The 17,043-nt window shown below is 44.6% G+C and overlaps 3 protein-coding genes across 5 annotated transcripts; 1 reads left to right on the forward strand and 2 right to left on the reverse strand.

Annotated features, from left to right (window-relative positions):
- Positions 1 to 987: 987 nt before the first annotated feature.
- Positions 988 to 6,749, reverse strand: SDHD (succinate dehydrogenase complex subunit D). Its single transcript, XM_069787983.1, has 4 exons — positions 6,604 to 6,749; positions 6,400 to 6,504; positions 4,121 to 4,265; positions 988 to 1,674 (listed from the first exon to the last, which is right to left on the reverse strand). Exons 1-4 carry the CDS (start codon positions 6,659 to 6,661, stop codon positions 1,509 to 1,511), a joined length of 474 nt encoding a protein of 157 aa, XP_069644084.1. The 5' UTR covers positions 6,662 to 6,749; the 3' UTR covers positions 988 to 1,508.
- Positions 6,750 to 7,506: 757 nt separating this feature from the next.
- NKAPD1 (NKAP domain containing 1) lies at positions 7,507 to 14,062 on the reverse strand. Of its 3 annotated transcripts, none has more exons than XM_069787981.1 (5): positions 13,907 to 14,062; positions 12,194 to 12,294; positions 10,859 to 11,014; positions 10,235 to 10,288; positions 7,507 to 8,897 (listed from the first exon to the last, which is right to left on the reverse strand). In XM_069787981.1, exons 2-5 carry the CDS (start codon positions 12,274 to 12,276, stop codon positions 8,375 to 8,377), a joined length of 816 nt encoding a protein of 271 aa, XP_069644082.1. In that variant the 5' UTR covers positions 12,277 to 12,294; positions 13,907 to 14,062; the 3' UTR covers positions 7,507 to 8,374. The 3 variants fall into 3 exon arrangements, with proteins under 3 accessions (XP_069644082.1, XP_069644081.1, XP_009913111.1); XM_069787980.1 differs by lacking the exon at positions 13,907 to 14,062 and adding an exon at positions 13,296 to 13,658; XM_009914809.2 differs by lacking the exon at positions 13,907 to 14,062 and having other exon boundaries at positions 10,859 to 11,126; positions 12,194 to 12,297.
- On the forward strand, positions 13,693 to 16,699 carry PIH1D2 (PIH1 domain containing 2). The gene is made up of 5 exons (XM_069787979.1): positions 13,693 to 13,930; positions 14,057 to 14,180; positions 14,688 to 14,933; positions 15,511 to 15,776; positions 15,893 to 16,699. Exons 1-5 carry the CDS (start codon positions 13,769 to 13,771, stop codon positions 16,037 to 16,039), a joined length of 945 nt encoding a protein of 314 aa, XP_069644080.1. The 5' UTR covers positions 13,693 to 13,768; the 3' UTR covers positions 16,040 to 16,699.
- Positions 16,700 to 17,043: the final 344 nt, after the last annotated feature.

The raw sequence follows: 17,043 nt of genomic DNA on the forward strand, positions 1-17,043 counted from the left end.
CTTGTGTTTGGTCTCAAAAGAAGAAATGTCAAATGCTTTCTATGATACATGCTTAGATTTTACAGACGTACTTACCAATGGCTCATACATATGCATCTTCCTCATTATGACAAAATAATGAATGTTACATTGGTAATTAAATCAGACCACATCAGACAGAAGCAACCATCTCAATTCTGACCACAAGCTTAGCAAAACAAAAGTGGCCAGCTACATGGTATTTCCCATGGTTACATGAATAAGTACATAAATAAAAATTCCAATCCAGATTTTTTAAAAATTAGATCAGAAAGTCTTGTAGAATTCAAATAGCAACTTATTCTGTTTATTGCATTATCAGACTAATGGTAACACACATTTATCTTCCTCTTACTATTAATAGTACCACAGAAGTACCATTAGAACATGGAAACAGTTAACAACTCCTCACCACTATGAAAGTCAGAAAAGATAATGCAGAGAAGAAAGTTAAAAAACAGAATCTCATTTCCCCCCTAAAATGCTCTAAAACCTAAAGACATAGAAAAGAACACTGCCTCAGTCTCATGTCAAGCTATGACAGAAAGGGTAGCTTTCTGGCCTTTTCAGTCACATGGGAAATGTGTACCAGTGTTTACTTAGAAAACAAACCCAAAAAAATGTTGCAGATGAACATACATGTTCCAGGGAAACTATGAAAGCCATATGCTATTTATGGCTCCTAAAACTAACCTGCAAAAGTATTTTTCTTCTAAGTCAATTATGGCTCTATTTTCTAATAGACGTTACTCAAGTCAAGTCTAAGTCAACTCTTTAAGGACAATACATATTCATAAAAATATTTTTTGTTTTATAACATCTAAATGAAGTAATGCAAAGTAAGAGTATGAACAGTATGAATTAGTATTTGAACCTGATTTTAGAAAAAAAAACCCGAAACTATCTGCAAAGAAAACATTTCCAGTTATCCAAAAGTAGTAAAAACCGTTCAGAACCACACACACACAATTTCTGTAAATTCTTTATTGTATGGATTAAGAAATAAGTATTCCCTTTTCTACATCAGCTCTCAGGGTCCAAAGAGTTACAGGGCGTGCCTTACATACAGTTCAGTTGTTGTGGTCAGAAATAAAAGTTCAATTTTCTGCAAGCCAAGTTTGTTTTACAAGATAGGAAACCAAACAACAGTTATTTTAGAAAAACACTCATCAAAGCTGCCATTACAAGGAAGGTTACCTTCAGCTGTGTAAGTCTGTCATTGACGTAATTAATTCCTCCCAATTTACAGTGCAGCTTAAATCAACTCACTCTCACCTGGATGTTACCTACTTTAAATCTACTTTTTCTTTTCTAATATTTTTACTGCTGTTGGGTATTTATTTCTAAAACACTAGCTCTGAACTGGCTGCAGTATGTATGTACTATGGACCCTTGGTTATTTATTGGTTTTGCATTAAACATGTTGGTAAAAACATGATGAAGCAGAGGCAGCAGTGAACAATCGCGTTTGTCAGGGACTCGGTCGCATCTTAGAGGCTCCACAGCATGGCAACAGCCTTGCAGATACCAACATCATAATAGTTAAAGTAGCAGAGGCCAGCGAAGGTAACAGCCGACAGTATGTACAGACCTGTATTGGCCAGTTTAATGGATGTATCTCCATGGATGTAGTCGGTTATAACCTGTCCAAGACCCCTACAGAATAAGAGGGAGAAAAAAAGCTGAAATCAGAAAAGAGCATTCCTCACTGAACTCCACCCAGTTTATGTAAGCATTCTACTAAGATGGCTCAAACACATCATCTTTTTCACGTGCTATCATCCATCTTTCCTAAAGAATGCCCAGTTCCCACTCAAAAGAAGATGCATCTATTAAAAAAAGAAAAAACAACCAACATTCCGCATATTCTATTAAAAAACATACATATTGGCTCAGAGTTTTCTTAATGGTACTGAGGAAACAAGGTGTTGAGCAAAGCTCTTCCAGACAATAGAATGTGCCTCCAAAAAACAGCGGGTAGCTTATCTGACTTCCAAGGACTGAAGAAAAGAAACCACAGGAAATAGCCTTCTTGCTTGAACAGCAACGTGTGGCTCTGGGACCAGCCATTGTCACAAATGCACAGAAGACTCCAGGATGCATATTTAGCTTAGAAAATAGTGACAACCAAAAATTAGCATACTCTGGGTTTTTTTCTACATCTGTCAGACTGGAAGTGAACTCTTGTCCAGATTTAAACTACCCAGCAATAGGAAGACAGAGTATGATATTAACCTAATGTGATTCTCTTCCTGAAAGTACTATTATATTTGCTTTTTGCAATGACAGATGTCAACTTGGTAAAAGAGAGAACCGTATTTAATGCAACAGTTTTCTTCCTAGGATTTTGTCTTGATCTAGCCTGAAGCTGAAAGACCTGTGTCCCACAAATTAAGACACACTAGTGACCTAGCAAGGTTCAAAGTCCTGCAGCAGATGCCACTGCAAGTGAACACTGAGCTCAGTTTCACTTAGATGGTGTCCTAATACCATAAAGATGTCAAAAGCAAGAAAAGGGGTGCAAGGAACCCCTGGACACACAGAAGAGAAGCAGAAAGTGGAAGCGGTCTGAAAGGCAACTACTCTCAAACTATTATAGCTATTTATTACAACTGGACAGTGGAATAAGGTCAGAAGTGCAAGCAGCACTTACCCACACTTCAAGCCTTCCAAAGTGCAGATAAATAAGGCATACTCAACTTGGGATTCACAGGCTGCCCTTCAACTGTAGTGTTAATAAGGGATTTTCATAAGATCTTTTCTTTGCATGGCACAATATGACTGAGCCATGCTACGACTTCTCAGAAAAACTGGTGTGTGACTTTACAGCACGCTAATTAATTCACACAAAGCCCTCATGGGAAAAGACCAGTGGCCCTGAGCACAAGGAAGGGAATTGGTGAGAAATAGCTGATGTGTGGTAGACATACAATCTACCTCACAACACAGAAGGTTCACTGCCCAGAGAAATCTTTATTACATGCCAGCAAAACCAGTACAAGATAAATATGGCTTCAGGTATCTTGAGTGAGTCTATTATTATGATAGTGTTTGGACTGATAGCCACTTAAGTATCTAAAGCGCTATTTCCAACATATTTTAGGACAAGATTTCCTAAGGAACACGCACATACTAAACAAGTGAAGAAATGCTCCAAAAGCAGGCAAGCTTAGCTTTACGTATTTTATATTTGAAAGAGCTCTGCCAAATATGTTCAAGGATAGCCACATTTCAGATTAACTCTGTACTGGATCTGTGGGCTTTGGGAAGAAGCTCCCAGTCACAGTAAGTAAGAAAGTGCAAGAATCCCTGGTACAACTTTGTAAGGGCAAAACTGAGATTTAAGAAAACATGGCATCCCAAAGCACCGTGAAGTTGCTCATCTGCTTTATCCCTGTGGCAAAGAACTACAGACTAGCATCATCTCAAGAGTGTAAATGTTGCTAGTTAGGCCAACCATGCAGCTGGAACCACTCCTACTCACATTAAAGATCACAGCAGAACTACACTTAAGAAGAAGATGAGCAAGCATCCATTTCCCAGGAATCAAGAAAACAATGATCAAAGCCTCAGCTTCTTTAGTGGAATATTTGCTATGAACTCTTTATTATGCAGAATATCACCACCATTTGAGATGTACAAAACTAGCCCACAGCACAGAACCTTAGAAGAACAAGTTGTTTTATATAGATCTGTCCTGTTTCTGTTCCCTCTGTTCATATAACATTGTTTCTTCTACAAGATAAAAATGTCCAAGATTCTACATAGCCAGTGGCAAGGAAGTCCTCCTAAGGTAAGATACTGTGTGGAAGAGCATTACAGAATGTTTATGGATTCCTTAACAATAGTAAGTATCCTGCCTTCTGACTGAGAGAACAGTGTGACAAAGGAAGACCAAGGTACAACTAGTCTTGTCAAAGACCACAACTGTCACAGAATTTGGAGAGTAAGGACTTTGTTTGCATCTCCTTCCAGGTGTTTTATACTAGATCAGGAAATAAATCAGTAAACTTACTGCCATATACAGATTTAAGACCTAAGGCTTGGAGCCACCCTGACTATCAGACTTTACTTTTAATTCTGAGGGACCTATTGTGCTTACCAGTGGCCATGGAGAGTGAGGGCTGCAGCCAGTGAATAGTCCATGGCTGGTCCAGGATACAGGTAGGCTGCAGGAAGGAGACCCAGCAAGAGGACACTGACAGCTCGCTCACCTGTCCAGTGCAAAGACGCAGCCTTGGAAGTGCCTGTAAGGAGAAGTATTTTCAGTGCAAAGTTCCTGTTCGAAGTGCCGTAACCTTTAAAATAGATACCTCATCTTGATCAGCACCACACAATTACATATTTTCTCTGACCTGATTACTAAGCTTTCATCCAAGCAAAACCTAGATGCCTTTGGATTACTGCTATAGAATATGTATCTATTTTACAATGTCTAAAAGGCTAATTTTAAATACTCCTCTCTTTGCTGCTGCTAAGACAGAGAAGCTTCTTTTACTACAAAAGAAGAGAAGCTCAACAGGTAAACTCAAAACAAACACCAGTCCTACTTTCACAACCTGCAGTTCAGGACTAGGGTCCAAGGCAACCACCACAGGGAAAAAACGTCTCTGAAGGCAAAGCCTTTTTGTCTAGTGAATTTCCTGACTTGCATACTATTTACTACTCCCACCTTTTGAGAAATGGCTTTGAGATCCAGACGGACACAACTACAAGTTCCAGTGAATGGCACATCATGATAACTCTGTGCACCGTTCTGCCCAGGAACCAATATTGCTATTTTTAACTGTAAATAGCAGATTAAACTTCTGGGACCATCACAGTTATATATGGCCTAGAAGCAGCCTGCAGGCCAAAGGATTTCAGTCCTCCATTGACACTCAGCTGGGTACAATTTGAACCACGTAACAGATGACTCTAGAAATAGAAATACCAGCTAGGGAGCTCTGTAACCAACTCTTATGTTTTGGAAGCATACAAATACTGTCAGGGAGGAAAAAAAACCCAAAAAAACCCCCCCAAACATCTAGAAGGTTCTGGAGCAAACCAAAAACCTAACATCATAAGCAATACTTTGAACCAGAATGTCAGCATCAGCCCAGTCTAAAACCATCAAGTATTGACTCTGTGAAGTTACCTATATAATACAATACCCCCAAAAGTGCTTACCTAACACACAGATATTATCCATCCATCTAAACAAAAATGGAAAGTTTTTCTTCATTTTTGCAAGGAGGAAGAAATTTAGAAAAGTGAGAAGACAAGGAAAGCAAAGGACCTGAAGTAGAACATGAAAGGGACCTAGACTGTGGACTAGTAAGCTGTCCCTGTAGAAATCCACAGCCACAAACGCTTCACAGCACATGCATGAAATCTGTTGTTAATATGAAGTCCAGAATAGAAAGGAAGGAAATAGCCTAGCTGTATTTAAGACAATTTCTTTTACAAGCATTTCTTCATCCTTTCCACTTCTAAGTTGTATTGTAACAGCTAAAAAACATCCTTAACCTCCAGTCACAACATTTCTCATATTTAGTTGCGCAACTGACAGACCAGAGTTTGGTTTTGGAATGGTAATCTTTCATCACCTCTGTGTAGTCTAACCACACGAAGAGAGCAAAAAGCAATCTAAGAAATACTCTCTGCCTGTAGATCAGACTTCTCAGACTAACTTCAGTGAATCGGAAGCTCTACTGTTCCAGGAAAAAGTCACAGTTGCAGTGCTTTCATATTATTACTGCTACTGAACCATAAGCAATGTTAAACCTTCTTTCTGATTTCTTTTAAAATCTTTCAACCTTTTTTCCACATTCGAAAAAACTACACCTTTGTTAATAAGCAGAGGTTTACTTTTTTCAACATTCAGTTAATATCGCCAGTTTAAGACTTGCAGCATTCGCATGCTCGATACCAACATCGTAAATGTCAGTTTCAAATTCAAGCAGTGTAAAGTCACATGTACCTTGTTCACACACACCTTGTTTTAATGAGACCCGGGCAGAGTGCAAATCAACAGCCGTGCTATCAACCGAAAATGGTACTGTTGAAGGCGATGGCAATACATTGTGGTAATACCAGTAACCCCACCTCACCCAAGAAAAACTACTTTGCCAGACGTCAATTTTTTCCGCCCTTGGTTACTGACACCTGCCATTTAAAATCTGCCACCCGGCTCAAAATCGGCAGCCCTGACCAGACGTGGGTGGAACGGGCACACGAAGAACACGCCGTTTGGCTAGAACGGAGAAATCGTTTGGAGGATGGGGGGAAAAACGGTTTCGGCGCCGGCTGACAAACCGGGTGCCGGCCACGGGGGGGACGAGAACCCCCCCCCCCGCACACCCACCCACGGCGGGGGCTGCCCCGTGGCGCGGGACGTACCGTGGCCCTGCTGGGGCGGACTGTGGCTTTGCCGGGCCGGGGCGCTCCGATCGGCGACGGCCGCCAGGACCGCGGGACGGCGGCCAAGGCTCCTCCCGAGGAGAGCTGCGGAGAGAACGGGGACGGGGTGTCAGGGCAGGGCAGGGCAGGGCAGGGCAGGGCGGGACGCCGGGGCAGCCGGGAGCAGGGCCGGCGGGCACTCACCCATCTGGGCGCCGCGGGGCCGCGCCAGCCCCGCCCGCAGCAGCACCAGGGCCGCCATCGTCCCCGGCCAGCCCAAGGGCACCGGAGCCGGAAGTGGCCGCCGCAGCCCTTCCGCTTCCGGGCAGGGGGGTAGGCGGTGGCAACGGCGGCAGGGCAGGCTCTGCTGCTGCGGCGGGTTGCGCAACTGCGGCCTTTCCCGGAGCCGGCGGCGAGAGGCCGAGACGAGACCGCGCCTGCGACCTCCAGGTGGCTGGGCAGAGACTTCGGTCCTATCGAATCCCCATTCGGAGATGCTTGGTCCTATCTCAAAACCCGCAGGAGTGGCCACAGGGGATCCGGGTGCTCCCCCTCACCCCCCCGCTAATGAAAAACCGTTGTACGAGGGGAGCTATACAAAATAAACCCCTTCTTGAACATTTCCTATGATGTACATAAAGCAGTTGCATTGCTACTGTGTGACTGACCGGCAGAGAAGTGGCTGTGATAAAGAGCGAGCAGCTGAAAGCACGCTGAGCCTGCAATACTGCTTTCTCCAAGCCTCTGGCATTAGCCAACAGACAAGGGCATGCAGAGAACATCTTTTCACTTGAAACGGAAAGAGGGACTGTGACCAGGACCTGGAACGAGGACCTAGGGACAGCACTGACACCATTTTGTACTTGTTCAGGCGTAAAGCTGGAGCTGTGCTTGGTCACCAACACACAACAATCGCATCAGCACAGTACATTTCCCCAATGGCTGCTTTCCACTCCAGCTTCCCTTACTTCATTTCCTCCAAGCCCTCCACAGCCACCTGGTTTGATTGGGCAGAAACGCATGGCACAGGGAGAACACAAGGACCACCTAGGCTTCTCAGGCCTGTGCTCTGTCCCCGGGCTTTACTCCAAAACAATGACAAAAGCATCGAACATGTCTGGATTTATTTATTTTGTTAAAAGGCTTGGCTGTTCAACTGCAGGGAGAACGGCCCAGAACCAATTTCTCCAGGAATACATTGGGCAGACCAGAGACAGAACACAACACCCACCGAGGCTTCTCTGTCAGCACAAACGGTTTCAGCATCCCCCTAGAGAGAATGAAGGAAAGGCAGACACAATGGCCAGCCCATGCCAGGATTTGGAGAGAAGTCTAAAACAAGCAAATGCACCGGTGTCTTTTCTTCACCATTATGGAAGGAGTCAGTGCACCTTCAGCTGGAATCAGAGGATTCCTTTGTGCTCCCTTCTGCATCCAGCTGACCGTGTGCATGCTGCCACACAGGTCTGCTTTTGTTGGAGGATGGGAAGACAAAGCTACTGTAGGGTTAAATCCAGTGACACTTCCTCTATTATCAGACTTTTTGTCTCTCCCCTCTCCTATTGCAAGTCTTGATCATTGATTTAGTAACCCAAAAAACCAATCTGTTAAAACTTAATTTAAAAAAAAAAAAAAAAAAAAAAAAAAGGTGCAAACATGCTTGTTTTCCCCCTGCAGAGAGCCTATAACGTTTTCGTGCATCAGAGGTCAACCTGGTCACAGAAAAAAAATCTGAAGTTGGCAGGACTAGCCAACCTGTGAGACAGGCAACTGCTCCCCCGGGTTTCTGAATGTCAAGTCAATGAAAAGCAAGGGGGCACCTACTGGAGGCTGCCAAGGTTCAGTTTCTCCCTTGTCGGCTGGCAGGATGTATATAAACCACAGTGTTGAAACAAGTTGTACCATGGGGCAGTGCTGAAAGATAAATATCTGTCTCTGTCCTCTACCTTACTGTTTGAGCTGCAGCCTAGACTCATCAGTCCTCATCTGAGCTATCCTCTGATTTTTCATCAGCGGCCACCTTCCAGTTCTTCCTCTTGCTCCTCTTCTCTGGTACTTCACTGTGCCTCTCTGACACGGAATTCTGACGTTTCTTTCTCTTTTTTGGGGGCCGTTTCTCTTTTTTCTCCTCAGATTCACTGTCCTCAGAGCTGCTGGTGGTTGAGCTGCTTGCATGAGAAAAGTCACTTTCCTGCCCAGAAGAAGAGGTAGGTTCCCTGGCAGGCACTTTCCTGGTCTTTTTCTTGCGCTTGTGTTTCCCTTTCTGGGTGCTTGAAGTCTCCTCTTCTGAGCACTCACTCTCCTGGGAAGAATCTGATGATGTTCTCCCCTGCTCCTTTTTCTTTTTCTTTCGCTTTTTGTGCGATCGCTTTTTTTGCTTCTTCTTGTGTGACTTCTTTGTTTTTTTCCGTTTGTGCGACTCATGGGCAGTTTGCTTTCCCAGATGAGATTTCTTCTTCCCATTGACAGCATTTTGTTCATCTCCTTCTTGCTGGTCACTGTAAAAAGAACAGAGGATGATCAAAAGGAAGCAGAGAGGCAGGCTCATAGCAGTTGAGCCTCTTTCTGTCTCAAAGTTTTAAGCAAGCCCAGCAATTCATTTGGCTAGAGCAGGGGAGCAGATCCTGTGACAGTCATGGTAGCTGCATTTTTGTTTCAAGTACTTATTAGGAGCTTGGGTCCACACCTTACTAATACCCCTGTTTAAGGTATTTGAGCCAGAACCAAGGAGAATGTGTACTGAAAGCCACCGAGTGATGAAAACTCATTTATAGCAGGTTACTTCAAATCTGTAAGCCTGACAAATATTGTACTTGATGATTCTGTTAGGTGTAGTTTAAAAATAATGAATTTTGTCTAAGATCTTATTTTACAGTTAAGTCTCCACTCTCCAGGATACTGCAAGAATTTATATTCTCCAAATAAGGAGAAACAGAAAATACGGGTACACTGTGATGGAAAGGTGTCATGGTTTAACCCCAGCCAGCAACTAAGCACCACGCAGCCGCTCACTCACTCCCCCCCCATCCAGTGGGATGGGGGAGAAAATCAGGAAAAGTAAAACTCCTGGGTTGAGATAAGAACGGTTTAATAGAACAGAAAAGAAGAAACTAATAATGATAACACTAATAAAATGACAACAGTAGTAATAAAAGGATTGGAATGTACAAATGATGCGCAGGGCAACTGCTCACCACCCGCCGACCGACACCCAGCCAGTCCCCCAGCGGTGAATCCCTGCCCCCCCCTTCCCAGTTCCTAAACTAGATGGGACGTCACATGGTATGGAATACACTGTTGGCCAGTTGGGGTCAGGTGCCCTGGCTGGGCATGAGAAGCTGAAAAATCCTTGACTATAGTCTAAACACTACTGAGCAACAACTGAAAACATCAGTGTTATCAACATTCTTCACATACTGAACTCAAAACATAGCACTGTACCAGCTACTAGGAAGACAGTTAACTCTATCCCAGCTGAAACCAGGACAAAAGGAGAACCTGGAGGTGATATTTGAGAGGGTGTATACTGAGCTGATTTGGATTCAGCCTACTACTCTGGCTCTCCGTTGGCCCATGCAGACCCTCCATTTTAGTAACTCAAGCTCAAGCTGAATGTCTGATTACTATAAAAGATGCAATCCCTTCCTAAGACTCAGACAAGGGGGAACCACATTAATGGACTAGAATTTTTTTCAGTGGGTGTCTGTAACTAAACAGTGCTGCTTTACATTTAAGGCTGATCTATACTCAAAACTTAAAATTCAGTTTGTAAAATTCCCTGCATAACCTGACAGAAGTAAGATTCTGGATACATTAGTAAGCCTGCTTGCCTTACCTATCCGTATCAAATTCTTCAGGGTACAACTCTTTATAACCACTGTGACCCCACCTGGAAGAAAGCAGGACCATCTATTAGAAAGAGACAAGGTGTTTAAGGAAAAAACATAATTCTGAAAAGACAGAGCCACAGAATGAACATGAGTTTAGATAGCAAAGAAGAGCTATCAGAACCTTCCCAACAAAGAAGGAAGGAAATATGATCGATTGGTTGGTACTATTTAAATACACCTTATGTTTTCAGTCTCTTTTCTATCTCTAATTAGGGAAAACTACAACTCAAATTTCTTTAAAATAAGCCTGGAGGGCACTAACTTGCATTTCTCAAGATTTTTTTAAATTCCCTGGGCAAAGTAATAAATACTAAGCTTAATTGCTAAGCTTAGGGCAGAACTGTTGCTGCTTACTGTGGCTTAGGAACTCTATAGATGAACTCAAACTAGGTATTCTGTGACACTGCAAAAGTTCGTGCGTGTTACTTACTCATTCTCAAAATAAGATCACATGTTATTTTATAGAATTACATACTGAAAAAAAGAAATGTACTAACTTTTTGGTACATGACTCCAAAAAGATGTTCAAATTACAGTTACAATCACAGAATATTAATTCCCCCACAGACCTGTCTGGCATGTTGGCTTCACATTCATATAGCTTTTTATTCCAGGATCGGGCCCTAAGGAGGTCATCTTCAACTAGGTCAAGAAATTGTGAGTTCTTTGTTTTCCAGTCAGCCCTGTGGCCCTCCTCATCAAAGCCATCACTGCGCATCCGACTGCTGCAGAAAGAGAACAGGTGTCCTTCAGCTGTCAGCTCTGATGGAGAAACTTTCTGAGCAAGGGGTTAGTCCAGCGAGAGGAGCAAAAATCCAGCAAGTCTTGGATGTCCATCTATGCAAGAAGACCAGCTATCATTTTAACAGACAGTCACCATTAACAGCTCTCACAAAACCAGTTCAGTAGCTAACACTGGTTTTCAACACTTACTACGGTTCTCTGTGCACAGCAAAATTCTAGACAGAGGTGCTCACAATGCAAAATTAGAGGAAGGGGTTATCATGCTTATTACAACAAATGCAGTTCTCCTCCTCTACAATACTCTGCAGGAGCAGACTAACAATATGCAATGAGACGTATGCTAGTAAAAGCAGCAAAGGGCACACTGAAGAAGTAGAACAGACTTACTAGAATTGCAATTTGATCAGGTACCAGGACTAAGACCCCAAATCCAGGACTAAGACCCCAAATCCACAGAAAGCCCCAGCAGTTTTGAGTGATCTCACATGCCTGTGGCTCTAGTTTTGTTTCTCACTTGAAATGCCGCACTTGCTGAGCCAAGCAGCAGCTGTGGACTCAGCATAAGTCTGAAAGGTGTTCTTCCCTGAGATACTAAAACCACTTCCTGTAACGTTCATGCTTCTGAAAAGTCTTCACGGTACTAAGCTCTCCCCCTTCTGCCCCAAACCCCAACCCTCCCCCAAACCCAGTTTGTTTTCATGTAGCTTGTGAGATCCTCAGGCATGTCAGAATGACTTCACAGACACCACACAAGCAGTGGTCAATACTGGTGTGTTACAATAGCACAGGACCCCACATCATAACAGTTTTGTTTACTGCTAACCTAAACAGCAATACATTAGACTTTCCTCACAACATTCTGACATATTAGTCAAGCACTTCCTACCCATGCTGCTTCAGAGTGCCTGGCCTACTTAATGTTGTATTTTGAAGGCTATACATCCAGATAAAGAGATAAAAGGTCAGACTTAAGCACAGGTCTGACCTCTTTCCAGGGGCTCATTAAGGAGAAAATAAATATACCTGTAGTCTATGTTGTCTTCATATATTGTAAACACATAGTAATCACAGAATGTTCTTAAAGTATTATAACACAAAAGGGTTCAGCAATTAAGCAACTAAGTCAAGCCAATTATCTCCACTACACAATTAAAACCCACCTGGAAGTGTCCGACAGCATTCTGCTTTGCCTTTTCCAGTAAGTCTCTTCTGTCTGCTTCTCCCACTCCCTTATTTTCCACATTTCTGTCTCTTCCTGAATCTGAAAGTCACAGATGGGAAACAAGTGTAACATTAGGGAGACGTTACAGACATGAAGCATGTAACATCCGCTCCTAGCTCAATGCTCCTGCTAACAAAATTCACAGCAAGCCTTCCTACCATACTGGAACAGATTATTACTTCTAGCTATAACCAAGGTAACCAAAAGAAGGACCTCTTGATGGTAGTACCCTCACAAAGCACATAAGGATAACGGCATCAGAAACAGTGGGTTTGCCTGATTTTGCTATCTCAGCTGTTCTGGATACCCTGCCTTGTCATTCATTACCATCCCAAACATACATACTGTCAGAGAATTCAGTATATAAATATCATCTGGAAGGACCAAGCCAAAATGAGAAGTTACACTACAGGCTGAAAAAACACAGCATGCAAATACTGAGTGGTTTGGCACAGATCTATGTTTATGGACACTGACTGTGAGTGATTTTTATAAGCACATGAAATAAATGAGTTGGACCTGCTGAATTATGTCAGGAATTAAATAGTTTGCTAAAGCTAACAGAGTTCCTTAATCTTGCACTAAAATACTGCCTGTGCACATTAGCACAAAGTTCAAATTCTTTGATGCAATTAAAAGGACATACGCAATACAAGAAAAAAACCCAAAGAATTGCTACTTTTAAAAGGCAAACCATAGTTTTCATGAAAGTCCTGAGAGACTACGTCTTTCACGAGGCAAATTTTACAGGTGAATACAGATATGCACACACACATTCCATCGCCAGGATGAGAGCTCAAGAAAAAGAGGGTTAAACCGAAAGCGAGACTAAGGACGTTTACGTAGCTGATTTCACCAAGCTCCTTTCCTCTCCGAAAAGCGCAGCTGCTCTCCCCACCTCCAGATCACAACTCGGACGTTCCGCCCGCCCCGCTCCCCGCTCCGCCGCCGGCTCCGCACCCCCGGGAGAGAGCGGGGACGAGGGGCCGCCGGGGCCGGCAGCTCCCCGGCCCCGGCCCCGGCCCCGGCCCCGGCCGTACCTTGTTGTGCGCGCCCGTGTGCCGGATGACGTTCCGCAGCAGCACCTTTCCTACCGGCACCCGGGACATCCTCTCGCCCTACGCGGCCCCACCGGCACCCCCGGGGCCGGGCGGGGGCCGCTCACCGGGACCCCCCGGGCAGGAAGGGACGGGAGAGGCCGGGCCTGCTCCCGGCTGCCGGCCGGAAGCGGTCCCCACGAAGTGCCTCCTCCTGGCAGCACACGCCAGAGGGGGACGGGTCGGGACTGAGCCGCCGCGGAGCCCCGAGCCGCGGCGACCACCGGGCGGAACGGCCCGGCGGCGGCTCCGGGGACAGGCGGGCAGCGGCCAGCTCCGCCGCGGGGCCTGCGGGGGCGGGACGGGGGCTGTTGCGGGGCCGGCTCGAGCGGAAGCAGGAGGAGGACGGGAAAGGCGAACGGACCCGCAGAGCGTGGCCCTTCCGGTCGCTCCGTCGCTAGGCGACGGTGGTCGCCATGGCGGGCGCGGCGCTGGCCTCACAGCTCTGGTCGCTGCTGGACGAGATGGCGGAGAACGAGCCCCAAGCCTACCGTCGGTTCCAGCGGCAGCAGCGTGCCGAGGCCGAGCGGCTCTGCGCCCCGCCGGAGCCTCACCTGTGCCTGCGGGCCCGTCCCACGGTGGGTTGCGCGGGGTTTGGCGTTCGGCCTCCCGCCCGGGCGCTGCGGCGGGTAACGAGGGCCGAGTGCGGGGCCGGAGGGGGGCGGCGCGGGCGGAGCGCTCAGCCGCGGCTCGGCTTCTTGCAGGGAGTCGTCGGGAGGCCGCTGTTCATCAACGTCTGCGGCTGGAAAAGGGTGCCGGCGCCCAAGGTCCCCACTGACCCCACTCCTGTCAGTGCGGGGCCGCTGGAAGAAGTATCTGGTGAAGGAGGTAACGTCCCGAAGGAGTTGCGCTTCGCCCCGGATGCATTTGTTGCTGCAGTAGTCCACTGCGTGGCAATCAGACGCAGACTCTCGCTGTCACAGAGGGTGGTGCCACGCCGTGGCCAGCTCTTAGCCCGGGGGGGGAGGGGGGGGGGGCAAGGATGCGACAGGCATATCCCAACAGGACTCTAAATGAATCTTTCCCTTTTGAACAAAAAAACCCACCCAAATAGTGAAGAAACGCGAGTTGCACGCATCTAAATCCTGAAGAGTACTAGGAATCTCTTTGACCACGTATAGTCACGTTCACTTGGACTGTGTTCCCACGCTTGTCCTTGAACACAGACTGCTGGTTCAGCACATGGAGAGGTGTCAACTCTAGAGGAGGATGACAGAATTAGCTCTCTGCCCAGAAGCCACAAATTCATTTCCTTTCCTTTTAAATCAAGTGATTATAAAGAACGCTGGCACATGGTACATAGCAATGATTCTGACAAGTAACTTATTTTTATAGACCTTTACAGCATTATAGATATTGCATATAACCCAGATGTTCTTCAGAGGGGAGAAGAAAACCCGGAAAAAATGGAGCACTTGATCCATTTGACACTTAAATTCGTTGAGGAACGATGCAACCTTATCCTTTCTGATTTGTACACTGTTGAATCATTCAAACTGAAAGGAAGCCTGGAAATGATGCAGCAACGTCTGAAAGGAAGGCAGATACCAACTCCATATTTCAGTCAGAACACAAAGAAGGGTACGTAGAGACCTGCTGTCACTTTTCTTTGAGGTTTCTCCATCAGAAACTCCAACATCAGATTCTCCAACAAACTTACTGAAGTCTCATCTCTCTCACCCCAGTTCTTGCCAGAAGCATAAACCAAATGCTTCTCTCTAAGAATTCAGAATAAGGCAGCAGTATTCATACCAGATGTTAGTTTAACCCTGCTGGCCTGTCTGCATTCATCTCCGGTGTTTTACAAGTGAGAAGCTGTAGTGACACTGGAACAGCAAATTCCCTTTTTCCTGTATCCACTAGACACGGGAACTCTGCTAGGGTTTGATCCTTTGAGGTGCTAAGTTTCTTTTGTGCTAATCTGAGTAAAAGGGGTTGCTGCTCTAACTAGTAGTCTGAAAACAAGAACTTTTAACCCGTTGGCAATAAAACCAAATCATGGGCAAAAGAGAATCTGCCAGTAACAGTCTTCAGCTGACAAAATTGCTAATTACAATTCATTACAGTTAAAACTTTCGTGATATATTTGTCAAGTGGCATAACATTACAGTTCTTGGTAACTGAGTGATACATGTGAAAAACTTATTTTTCTTCAAAGAACTGACACTTGATCAGCTGCTACACACTATGGAAGCTGAGGACTGCAGCAATGTTCCTGTGTTGCTGAAGGATGAAAACGTGACACACTCTAAAGGACATCTGATAGAAGAAGTTAGCAGTACTGAAATGCCAGAGAAGCTAAGTACCCCTGTCTATGAAATGATCACCGTGAAGGATACAAACAAGAAACCACTCAAATTTGAACTAAAAATTGAATTGCCTAAGGTTAGCTCTGTTTCCGAGTGTGATTTGCAGATTTCAAAGGTAAGAGAGCAGAAAGAATAACCTTGCATTTTCTGTCTAGCCTCCAGTTCCTAGAAATTCTCACTGCTAATTTGCTGTCAAATAGTTCATTAAATATTTTCATTTTCTTGGTTTAGGATGACATAATCATTGAAGTCCCTGAAAAATATAAATTACAACTAGATCTGCCAGAATTGGTGGATGAAGAAACAACTACAGCAGTATTTAACAAAGGAAAACGGGTATTGTTTATCACAGTGCCAGTTGCCAAGCCTGATCCTTAAAGACTGCATTCTGTCCAGTTCATGTTCACAGATGACAGAACAAAACAAAAGCCTAGAATGAGAATCCTAACTTTTAGATGGTGATGAGTTGGTTTCTTTTTATTGACCTTCTAATCTTCAGGGGTGAATACCTCAAATGCCTTCAGAAGACGCGTGTAGAAAAGGACATCTGGAGGAATACTAGCACCACCAAACTTAGGTAAAAAATAAGTAAAGATTATAAATATTCAAGGAGTACCTGAATATGTTAACAGCTGTAGTAAAGAACCATAAATGCATACATGCTTTGCTACATCATTCATTTTGCCTTAAGGTACAGCAGTAAGAGTTGTGAAGTCTTTTGGTAAATAAACCAATTACTGGATTCACATGGTTAGAGCATCTCTCATGTATTTAACATTGGAACAACCAGCAGAGGTGTGTCATACAGTTCCACAAGTTGCCCTGCATGCTGTTGCTGTTCTCTTTAGGACAATTCCTGCTGATCTTAACTGGAATAGGCTGGGTAGTCTTTTCAGTTACTGAATATGCTTGACCTCACTTCTTACCAGTTTGGTAATCTCCAAATGAGACCATAAAACAACAGACCTATTCTGTACTATTCAAAACAGCACACAGAGATTCAAAGCTCAGGAACGCTCAGTGCAAAGCTAGCAAACACACGCACTGGATAGGATTTTTTGAGTTGCAAGTGTTTCGAAGTCTGACAGTCATTCAGAAAGCGTTTCCATAGGATAAACTATTTAGTGTTCTTACTGCAAGAAGAAAGTGAAAGGTCTTTGTAGCCGGAATTTGAGGTTCTGGTAAACACTGCAGCAAGGAAGCCAGGAAGATTAAAGTTCACTGCTGCATGACAGTGATATATGTATTATTTTGGAACATCTGTGATTACAATTTAAGGTTAATAGGGTGAGTTTCACTATCAGACTGAAAGGCTAAACAGCTCTGATTGTGCTATAGCAGCACAGTAAGCCACACACAACTGAACAGAAAAGCACTGGAAC

Source organism: Haliaeetus albicilla, chromosome 7 (assembly GCF_947461875.1).
Source record: "Haliaeetus albicilla chromosome 7, bHalAlb1.1, whole genome shotgun sequence".
Lineage (NCBI taxonomy): Eukaryota > Metazoa > Chordata > Aves > Accipitriformes > Accipitridae > Haliaeetus > Haliaeetus albicilla.

Excerpts from the sequence above, each read along its gene's own strand:
- NKAPD1 (XM_069787980.1), bottom strand. The coding sequence starts at position 13,364 with ATGTCCCGGGTGCCGGTAGGAAAGGTGCTGCTGCGGAACGTCATCCGG. Across the intron at positions 11,015-12,193 it reads ATGCTGTCGGACACTTCCAG|CAGTCGGATGCGCAGTGATG; the intron begins GTGGGTTTTAAT and ends CTCTTTCTGCAG. Across the intron at positions 10,289-10,858 it reads GAAGCCAACATGCCAGACAG|GTGGGGTCACAGTGGTTATA; the intron begins GTCTGTGGGGGA and ends GCTTTCTTCCAG.
- SDHD (XM_069787983.1), bottom strand. The coding sequence starts at position 6,661 with ATGGCGGCCCTGGTGCTGCTGCGGGCGGGGCTGGCGCGGCCCCGCGGC. Across the intron at positions 6,505-6,603 it reads GCCCCGCGGCGCCCAGATGG|CTCTCCTCGGGAGGAGCCTT; the intron begins GTGAGTGCCCGC and ends TTCTCTCCGCAG. Across the intron at positions 1,675-4,120 it reads CTCACTCTCCATGGCCACTG|GGGTCTTGGACAGGTTATAA; the intron begins GTAAGCACAATA and ends CTTATTCTGTAG.
- PIH1D2 (XM_069787979.1), top strand. The coding sequence starts at position 13,769 with ATGGCGGGCGCGGCGCTGGCCTCACAGCTCTGGTCGCTGCTGGACGAG. Across the intron at positions 13,931-14,056 it reads GCCTGCGGGCCCGTCCCACG|GGAGTCGTCGGGAGGCCGCT; the intron begins GTGGGTTGCGCG and ends GGCTTCTTGCAG. Across the intron at positions 15,777-15,892 it reads GTGATTTGCAGATTTCAAAG|GATGACATAATCATTGAAGT; the intron begins GTAAGAGAGCAG and ends TTCTTGGTTTAG.